At 41.9% G+C, this 10,100-nt stretch overlaps 1 protein-coding gene across 1 annotated transcript; it reads left to right on the top strand.

The window, feature by feature from the left end:
• Nucleotides 1-929: 929 nt before the first annotated feature.
• Nucleotides 930-9,454, top strand: TRIML1 (tripartite motif family like 1). Its single transcript, XM_059681109.1, has 6 exons — nucleotides 930-1,355; nucleotides 1,590-1,685; nucleotides 2,962-3,192; nucleotides 6,467-6,489; nucleotides 6,645-6,742; nucleotides 8,904-9,454. The coding sequence occupies exons 1-6, from the start codon at nucleotides 930-932 to the stop codon at nucleotides 9,452-9,454; spliced, it is 1,425 nt and encodes a 474-aa protein (XP_059537092.1).
• The last annotated feature ends 646 nt before the right edge of the window (nucleotides 9,455-10,100 follow it).

The raw sequence follows: 10,100 nt of genomic DNA, 5'->3' as shown, positions 1-10,100 counted from the left end.
TCCAATAAGAAGCAGCGGTTTTCAATCTGTGGGTCGTGACCCCTGAAAATACATCCTGCATATCAGATATTTACATTACGATTTATAACAGTAGCAAAATTACAGTTATGAAGTAGCGACAAAAATAATTTTATGGTTAGGGTTCACTGCAACATGAGGAACTGTATTAAAGGGTCGCGGCATTAGGAAGGTTGAGAACCACTGCTAGATGCTGTCTATGGTGGCAGAGAGCTGAGTGCCATGGTCTTCAGGGCAAAGCAATAAACATAACTCTGGTAATCCATTGTACATCTATAATTGGGGAATACTATAATGCAGTTGTTCTCATTTTATTGGGTAAATAAATGAAAAGACCCAGTACCTGATAAAGGAGCAAAGAGCTGTTAGACTTTGGTCAAGCAGAGAAAATGGCCTAATGATGGAAGAAATAGATATTACAATTTTCTTCCTTCAGTTTCTCAACTAGATCCGTTAGCCAAATAGTCTAAAAGATTTGGACCATAGGTCCAATTCAGATATTATTTGAGACCATCATGATTTAAATCGCTGTACTGGCTTATACCAAATGACCCAATGTCCAGTCTAAGACCAATGTGTTTAAATGGTTTTATGGTGCTGCTAATATGATATAACCAACTCTCAAAATGAAAACTCTGTTAGGAGCAAGTATCCTCAGTTTCAGCATGTGGCTCACCCAGTGAGATTCCTGAAAAGCTCGGGGTTGATGATGAACCAGTGTACGGGAGTTCCACATTAAGTCATAATGGCTTTGTGTTGAGAGAGTACATGTCAATTGGTGAAATCAGGCACAGAGGAGAGTAAGAGTTTCTTGTACTAACAGCATAGCAATTGATCACTCACTTGTTACTCAAAACAATAGAACCTCAAAGAGGAATTTAATTCCAGAACAGAGGCGTGGCCTTACTCGAATGTCCTTCTTAGAGAAAATGTCTACTTCAGATTTGATGGAGAATCTTAGGGAAGAACTGACCTGTTTCATCTGCTTGGACTATTTCACCAGCCCAGTGACCACTGAATGTGGACACAGCTTTTGCCTGGTGTGTCTCCTGAGGAGCTGGGAGCAACACAACACTCCTTTTTCTTGTCCTGAGTGCTGGAGGACCTTGGAGGCCCCTCACTTCCAGCCCAATGAGCGTCTGGGGAGGCTGGCTGGCATCGGCAAGCAACTCAGGTCCCAGGTGCTGCAGAGTGAGGACCAACAAGGCCCCTGTGGGAGAATGCTGGCAGCCACTATGATGCACCCTGAGGATGATCAGGGTGTAAACGCTTTCTCATCCCAGTGTCATGGAATAAACAGAATGTCTCTCTCCAGTGAAGCTGATGAGCATCACAAAGTAAGATTAGCTGCTCAATACACATTTCAGAACGCTGATCAGGTTCCATCACTTAACTCCCATAGGATTGTCTACCGGCGACAACCACCTCCAGGCACAGGCCACAGACTTGGCCCGGATTCTGCTTTACCCGTTCTTTTAGGGTCCCAGTCATCTTGTTGTTACTGGTCCTGGAGACCCCTACATGACCTGGTGCACCGCTCATTTGTCACAGAGTGTTTGTTTCTATTGCAGGAGAAACTCCAGGAAATCCTAAATCTTTTGTATAAAAAGAAAAAGGAAACTCAGGTTATGTTAACCCACGAGAAGGAGAGAGTGATATTGTGTAAGGTCAGTGACTGTCCTGTTTGTGCGTCTTGTATATGATTCCGTGAGGGGGGCATTTCTGAAGGGACACTCAGTGAAATGAGAGGGGAGAGAAGACAACATTTCCCAGTCCCCATCTACAGTATGCAGTATCCCTGCTCTGGCCTACCTACCTTTGCTTGTCCGCCTGGGAATCTCAAAACTCAATTTCCCATCCCCAGGCCAGCTTCCCTCACCCCTTGGTGCACCTTTCTAACTCAGAAGCTACCTCTATTTTAGCGCTTATTATAATTATCTAAAATACAATGTATACTTATAGATAGATACATATCATAAAATGGAAATCAATAAAGACATTTCAAGTGCTTTGGGTCAAAAATAATTCCAAATTAAAAGCAAAAGAGAAAGGGAAAATATGACAAAATATTAGTTAGGATTAGTACACCTGCACAGATGCTAGTTTGTCGAGGTTAGTCACAGATTTTAATTTTAGCTGTCTAGCAATGCAGAGAACCAAATGTTTAGATATTTAAAAAATATGTGTGTATCTAATTCTCCTACTAAACTTTGAGTTCTTTTTAAATATATTTTATTGATTTTTTACAGAGAGGAAGGGAGAGGGATAGAGAGTTAGAAACATCGATGAGAGAGAAACATCGATCAGCTGCCTCCTGCACATTCCCTACTGGGTATGTGTGCCCACAACCAAGGTACATGCCCTTGACCGGAATCGAACCTGGGACCCTTGAGTCTGCAGGCCGACGCTCTATCCACTGAGCCAAACCGGTTAGGGCAAAACTTTGAATTCTTAAATGGGAGTATTTGTGATGTACATTTCTATATCTAGTATGTGAGCCAATGACTACTTTGATTGAGTAAATATTTGTTGAATAAATGAACACACTTTAAAAAATAATGTTGTCCTTATTTTATACTGCCTTATATTTTATAATGGGACTGATCATCACCTGTCATATATATTTTTGGTTTTTTGGTTTTTTTTGCTTTTTTCCAGTAGAATGACAACCTCCTGGGAATATAAAATTTGGGGCTTCTTTACTATTCTATCTGCATACAACTAAAATACAACTTATTCAACCCAGCTAGTGTGTGTGTGTGTATATATATATATATATATATATATATATATATATATATATATTTATGTCAAGTTTCAAAAATTATCACAGTGAAACTCTAGGACTTTGTAAGGGTGAAAAAACACATTCTGTTACTAACCTTATTATGTCGTGTGTGTGTGTGTGTGTGTGTGTGTGTGTGTGTGTGTGTGTGATGGCAGGAAGAGACAAAGAATTGTAAACAGGTTGTTGTGTCCGAATATGTAAAAATGCACCAGTTCCTGAAAGAGGAGGAGCAGCTACATCTGCAGCTGCTGGAAAAGGAGGAAAGAGAGAACCTGAAGAAACTGAGGGACAATGAGATCAAGCTGATCCAGCAAGTAAGGGGCCTGAGCAAAATGATTGGTCAGATAGAGTCCATGTGTCAGAACTCGAGTATAGCATCTTTAGAGGTAAGAACATTGGAAAAATTAATGGAAAAGTATGTAGTAACACATAATATTTCAAGTCATACAAGATAAAATGTTCTTTATTAACCTAGAAAACTAAGTTCTGATTCAAAAATAGTTTTCTGAAAGAATTAACATTCTATCAATACTAATAAAAGGGTGATATGCTAATTAGACCGGATAGACTGGACATCTTCCAGACATCCTTCTGGACGGACATCCTTCCAGACAAAGCTACAGTGGCTGCAAGGGCCTAGGAGGGCAGGCAGCCGCCGTGGTCTGCAGTGGCAGCAGCAGTGGGATGATGGGGGCAATGCCTTCCCCTGATCGGCCCGGTTGCCTCCCGCAAAGGGTAGGCCAGACTGTCAAGCGGGCCTAAGCCGTCAATAGGACATCCCCTGAGGGCTCCTGGACTGTGAGAGGGGGCAGGCTGGGCTAAGGGGACCCCCCTGCTCCCAGTGCATGAATTTATACTGGGCCTCTAGTATAGTATAAATAAAGAGGTGGAGAAAATAAAGAGGGATACCCACCTGAACCAAGGTTGATGATGACTCCAATTTCTCCTGTGCCTGCCTCTCTGCAACCTCGGCTTTGCCAAATATTTTAAGTTTAGTGAGCATCAACTATGGGCTGGACACATTAAATATTTTTTTCTTTATTGACTAAGGTATTACATATGTGTCCTTATCCCGTTGCCTCCCCCCACCCCCCACTCATGCCCTCACCCCCCTGGTGTCTATGTCCATTGGTTAGGCCTATATACATGCATACAAGTCCTTTGGTTGATCTCTCCCCCTTACCCCCACCCTCCCCTACCTTTCTTCTGAGATTTGACAGTCTGATCGATGCTTCTCTGTCGCTGGATCTGTTTTTGTTCATCAGTTTATGTTGCTCATTATATTCCACAAATGAGTGAGATCATGTGATATTTATCTTTCTCTGATTGGTTTATTTTGCTTAGCATAATGCTCTCCAGTTCCATCCATGCTGTTGCAAATGGTAAGAATTCCTTCTTTTTTATTGCAGTGTAGTTATTCCATTGTGTAGATGTACTACTGTTTTTTAATCCACTCATCTACTGATGGGCACTTAGGCTGTTTCCAAATCTTAGCTATTGTAAATTGTGCTGCTATGAACATAGGGATGCATATATCCTTTCTGATTGGTGTTTCTGGTTTCTTGGGATATATTCCTTGGAGTGGGATCACTGGGTCAAATGGGAGTTCCATTTGTAGTTTTTTGAGGAAACTCCATACTGTTCTCTGCAGTGGCTGCACCAGTCTGCATTCCCACCAGCAGTGCACGAGGGTTCCTTTGCATCCTCGCCAGCACTTGTCCTTTGTTGATTTGTTGATGATAGCCACTCTGACAGGTGTGAGATGATACCGCATTGTCGTTTTGATTTGCATCTCTTGGATGATTAGTGACTTTGACCATGTTTTCATATGTTTCTTGGCCTTCCTTATGTTCTCTTTCGAAAAGTATCTAATTAGGTCCATTGCCCATTTTTTGATTGGATTGTTTATCTTCCTTTTGTTAAGTTGTATGAGTTCCCTGTAAATGTTGGAGATTAAACCCTTATTGGTGATAACATTGGCAAATATGTTCTCACATGCAGTGGACTTTCTTGTTGTTTTGTTGATTGTTTCTTTTGCTGTATAGAAGCTTTTTATTTTGATGTAGTCCTATTTGTTTATTTTCTCTTTAGTTTCCATTGCCCTAGGACAGTGATGGCGAACCTTTTGAGCTTGGCGTGTCAGCATTTTGAAAAACCCTAACTTAACTCTGGTGCCATGTCACATATAGAAATTTTTTGATATTTGCAACCATAGTAAAACAAAGATTTATATTTTTGATATTTATTTTATATATTTAAATGCCATTTAACAAAGAAAAATCAACCAAAAAAATGTGTTCGCATGTCACCTCTGACATGCGTGTCATAGGTTCACCATCACTGCCTTAGGAGCTGTATTGGTGAAGATATTGCTTTGGCATACGTCTGGGATTTTTCTGCTTGAGGATTTCTCTAATATTTTTATTGTTTCCCATCTTATGTTTAAGTCCTTTATCCATTTTGAGTTTATTTTTGTGTATGGTGTAAGTTGGCGGTCTAGTTTCAGTTTTTTGCATGTATCTGTTCAGTTTTCCCAACACCATTTATTGAAGAGACTGTCTTGACTCCATTGTATTTTCTTGTTTCCTTTGTCAAATATTAATTGAGCATAGTGGTTTGGGTCGATTTCTGGGTTCTGTATTCTGTTCCATTGGTCTATATGGACACATTAAATATCTTCACGGAGCCCTGATGAAGTTAAATACTATCGTGATATGTACTATAGGTGATTGTTATCTACTAAATGGGGTTATAATAGCTCTTATTTACTGACTCAGACCTAGGGCAGTTAGGTAATTTGCCTGTCAAATAGCTAGTAGGTGGTAGAACCCCGATCTATGTGTACTGAGCCCACATTGCTCACCATCTCTGCTCTACTGCTCTCCCAAGCTGCTGCCTTCTCCAGACCTCCTCAGACATAAACTATGGGAGCCAATTCCAGCTTCAGCTCTCTTTCCTGGCTGGCTCCTCAAAATGCCACTAATTTAATGTCTTCCCAACATCCCACTGTAACTATACACACAGGTTTAGTCTCAGCTCTCACTGGCCACTTTCCTGTAGTTACCTCTGAATCCCCAAGACATTGGATAATGAAGCCAATAGTCTGGCTCCTTTGTCAGCCACAGGTTCTCTTCACAAAGTGATGATATGAAAAAAAAAAGAAAGAAAGGAAGGACATGCCCTGGCTGGCATTGCTCAGTGGTTAGAGTGTTGGCCTGCGCAACGAAGGGTCATAGGTCCGATTTTGGTCAAGGGCATGTATCTGGGTTGTAGGTTAGATCCTTGCCCAGTTGAGATGCGTGCAGGAGGCAGCCAATGGATGTAACTCTCGTACATCAATCTTTCTCTCTTCCTCCTCCTCCCTCCTTTCCACTCTCTCTGAAACTCAATGGAAAAAATATCCTCAGGTGAGGATTAAAAACAAAAAGGGAAAGGACAAAGTAGTCTAGTCATTTGATAAATGTCTCATGTTCACAAGAACTCATCCCTAGAAGAAGCAGGGGATTTCTTTTCTCTGCCATATGCACTCCCACTCATGGAGTCCTAGAGCTGCAGGAAGCAGATTCTGTGAAATTTTCAAGGACTGTATCCAACATGGATTCAGTCTTTGCTGTTGATCAAAGTGCACAAATACTAACCTTCTTTCTGTTATATCCGTAGGAGATGGAAGAAGCATTGGAAAGGTAGGTTTCCATTCTGTGTTCAGGGATGTCAGATACAGGGATGTGGTGCTGATGAAATAGGTTGGGGACAGAGTGGGGATGAGAGTGTCCATGCTGCTGGGACAAAATGAGCAGGTCATGCTGAGTAGATGGAGTGACACTCTGCCCTCTTGTAGGAGTGAGCCATTGTTGCTTCAGTGTCCAGAGACCACCAGCACAGAGCTGAGTCTGTGCCGCATCACTGGAATGAGGGAGATGCTAAGAAAATTCCACGGTACGTCAGCCTGATTTCTGGAGTTAGCTTCAGCTTCCTCTAACTGTCTTAACAGAATATTCAGCGTCTGGGTGCCAGGCTCTCAGTGAAGGCATTCTGAGCCAGCAGGGAACACCGGCAAAGGCTGGGCCAGAGAGCAGCTCTGTACTGGAGTAGACAGACACAGGCAGGATTGATGTCTGCCTGGCTTTGTCTTTTAATGATTCCTGATCCTTCCTTTGTTGGTTTGTTTTCATTGTTCTGTTTTGTCCATCTCAGCCCCTTACACATACTCACACACCTCTTCAGGGGTTTCTGCATTTCCACCCCTGTCTTTGTCAGGACAAAAGCTAACACACTTAAATCCCAGTGAGAGAACATTCAAAGAACTATCCTTTTAGAATACTCCAGCTATTTAGACTGGCTAAGAAGGAGAGAGGTCAGTGTTAGTCTCAACATTGAACTTGACAATCTGACTTTCAGAGAAAGGCCTAATCAACTTTGGATTCCATAGATATTTGATAAGTGCCTACTATGTGCCTGGTACTAGGCTATGAGGCTCTGAGCATACTTACAATGACAAGAAGATAGACTTGCGTTTGCTTTTGTAGAACTTCCAATGAAATTGTGGAGATGGACATTAATAATCACAGATATTTATTGATAATTGGAATTCGATCTATCAATAAAAGTATAAATTGTATACTTTTATTTATTTTTATAAAGGGGACCCAATCTTTTCTGGAGAGTAGGTGAAAGTAGGAGGCCTCTTCTTTTAAAAAAATATTTTTATTGATTTCAGAGAGGAAGGGAGAGATAGAAACATCAATGATGAGAGAGAATCATTGATTAGCTATTTCCTGCATGCCCCACACTGAGGATCGGTATGTGCCCTTGACCAGAATCCAACCTGGGATCCTTCAGTCCACAGGCCAACACCCTATTCACTGAGATATCAGCTAGGGCTGGAGGCCTCTTCTGTAACATCCTGTCAAGAGAGTGAGAGAGGAGTCTCTCACTGGTGCGCCTCACCAAAGGGTCACTGGGGTTGAACTAACTCCTATGCAGCTGCACGTAAGCATGACATCATGAAGAATGCTCTTTTTTTTTTTTTTTTTTTTTTAAATATATTTTATTGACCTTTTACAGAGAGGAAGGGAGAGAGACAGAGAGTTAGAAACATCGATGAGAGAGAAACATCGATCAGCTGCCTCCTGCACATCTCCCACTGGGGATATGCTCGCAACCCAGGTACATGCCCCTGACCGGAATCGAACCCGGGACCCTTCAGTCCGCAGGCCAACGCTCTATCCACTGAGCCAAACCGGTCTCGGCATGAAGAATGCTCTTTAGGAATTACTATTCCAGCTCTCAGTAACTTTGTAATCTTGGTCCAGCTTTCTAACCTTGATGAATCTAAGTTTTCTCCTTAAAAAAAAAAAAAAATAGAAAAACAATAATGCGTGTCACGATTAAATGAGATAATGTACAGAAAATGGTTGATATCTAAGTAGGAGTTCAGTAAATGATAACTGCCTATATTTCTCTCCCACTCCAATGGACGAACCAGAAGCAACCCTAGCTGAAGCAAATACAAATGACAAAGGGTACATCACCCTGTGTGGATAAATAGTTCTGAGTGCTCAGACTGTCTTGTGAACAAACAACTTCCATTCCATTACCAGAGATTCCTCTCTCCCTCTCAGACAGGCTAAATATCACTTTCCACACAACCATCTTCTGTTTCCTTTTAGAAATGCATTCTCTCTTTTGTGAAACAGTAAAAGGGCTCAGAGATTATTTTCTCAAAAAAAAAAAAATCCCCACCATGCTCACCTAAGTTATATTTTTAAAAAGTAGGACTGAATACTAAGAATTTAATTTACATTCCACATACATGGAGGGGGGTTTCAAGAATACAAATGAGCCCTAACTGGTTTTGCTCAGTGGATAGAGTATTGGCCCACTGACTGAAGAGTCCCAGGTTTGATTCCAGTCAAGGGCATGTACCGTGGTTGTGGGCTCAAACCCCAGTAGGGGGTGTACAGGAGGCAGCTGATCGATGTTTCTCGCTCATCAATGTTTCTATCTCTCTATTCCTTTCCCTTCCCCTCTCTAAAAATAAATACAAATATTTTTAAAGAGAATACAAGTGAACATTCATTCTTTACTCCTCTTGCAGCAGATATAACTCTGGATCCAGACACAGCTAATGCCTACCTTGTCTTGTCCGCGGATCTGAAAAGTGTGAGATATGGAGGGATCCGACAGAAGCTACCTGACAACCCAGAGAGATTTGACCAGTCTGCAACTGTGTTGGGTGCTCAGAGCTTCACCTGCGGGAGACACTACTGGGAGGTGGAAGTCGGAAACAAGACGGAGTGGGAAGTGGGCATCTGTAAGGACTCCGTAAGCAGAAAGGGGAATCTTCCCAAGCCCCCCGGAGACCTCTTCTCACTTATCGGCTTAAAAATTGGAGATGATTATAGCCTTTGGGTCTCATCACCTTTGAAAGGTCAACATGTCAGAGAGCCTGTGCAAAAGGTCGGTGTGTTCTTAGACTATGAGTCTGGACACATAGCATTCTACAATGTGACAGATGAGTCTCTCATCTACAGCTTCCCTCCAGACTCCTTCGAAGAGGCACTCAGACCTATATTTTCTCCTTGCCTCCCAAATGAAGGGACGAACACAGGCCCCCTTACCATCTGCTCACTGAATAGCTATGTCTGAGGGAGATGCCCCTGAGTCTCTCTGAGAATGAGATCTAAGACCAACAGATGACTGTTAATTAAGATGACAAATGAGTTGATAGTATTAACATCAGGTGATCTAAAAGTAAAGCTCCCCACCCCAAAGAGTTTCCATTAACTTGAACCTACAATGAACAGCCAAATTGGACAATCAACTTCTAACACAAATAGGAGAAAGCCAACCCTATCCCATGTCTTTAACTAAATTTATCATCTAGACCATCCCATATTTGTGCCGATCACGGAACATGTAGAATTAGAATTAGCCCCTATTACCTTGAATCCCACGGCCATAGGCCAGTTTTATAAATATATATCATTTTTTTCAAGTGTATTTATTTATTTGATGCTAAAACACTGCTGTTTGAATGTGTCTTTGTTCCATGTGCAGAGCTCTTATACTGATGCAATCCTTACCCCTCCAGGGGCTAGATGCACGGGTCCTCCCTTCCACGGGTGATGAGAGGGGCACACGGCACAGCCTCCTCTGAAAAGTCACTTTTCTTTCCATCCTATGGGGCCTGGAGCACTTTTGCTCAGGGAGGGTTCAGAATGCTGCAAATATGTGTATGACTATCACTGTATCATTCATGCTTCCATAATCACAAAACGCTGAAACATCTGCT

Source organism: Myotis daubentonii, chromosome 2 (genome assembly GCF_963259705.1).
Source record: "Myotis daubentonii chromosome 2, mMyoDau2.1, whole genome shotgun sequence".
Lineage (NCBI taxonomy): Eukaryota > Metazoa > Chordata > Mammalia > Chiroptera > Vespertilionidae > Myotis > Myotis daubentonii.
The sequence above is the reverse complement of the archived record's forward strand: the minus strand, read 5'-3'. Positions and strand labels throughout refer to the sequence as shown.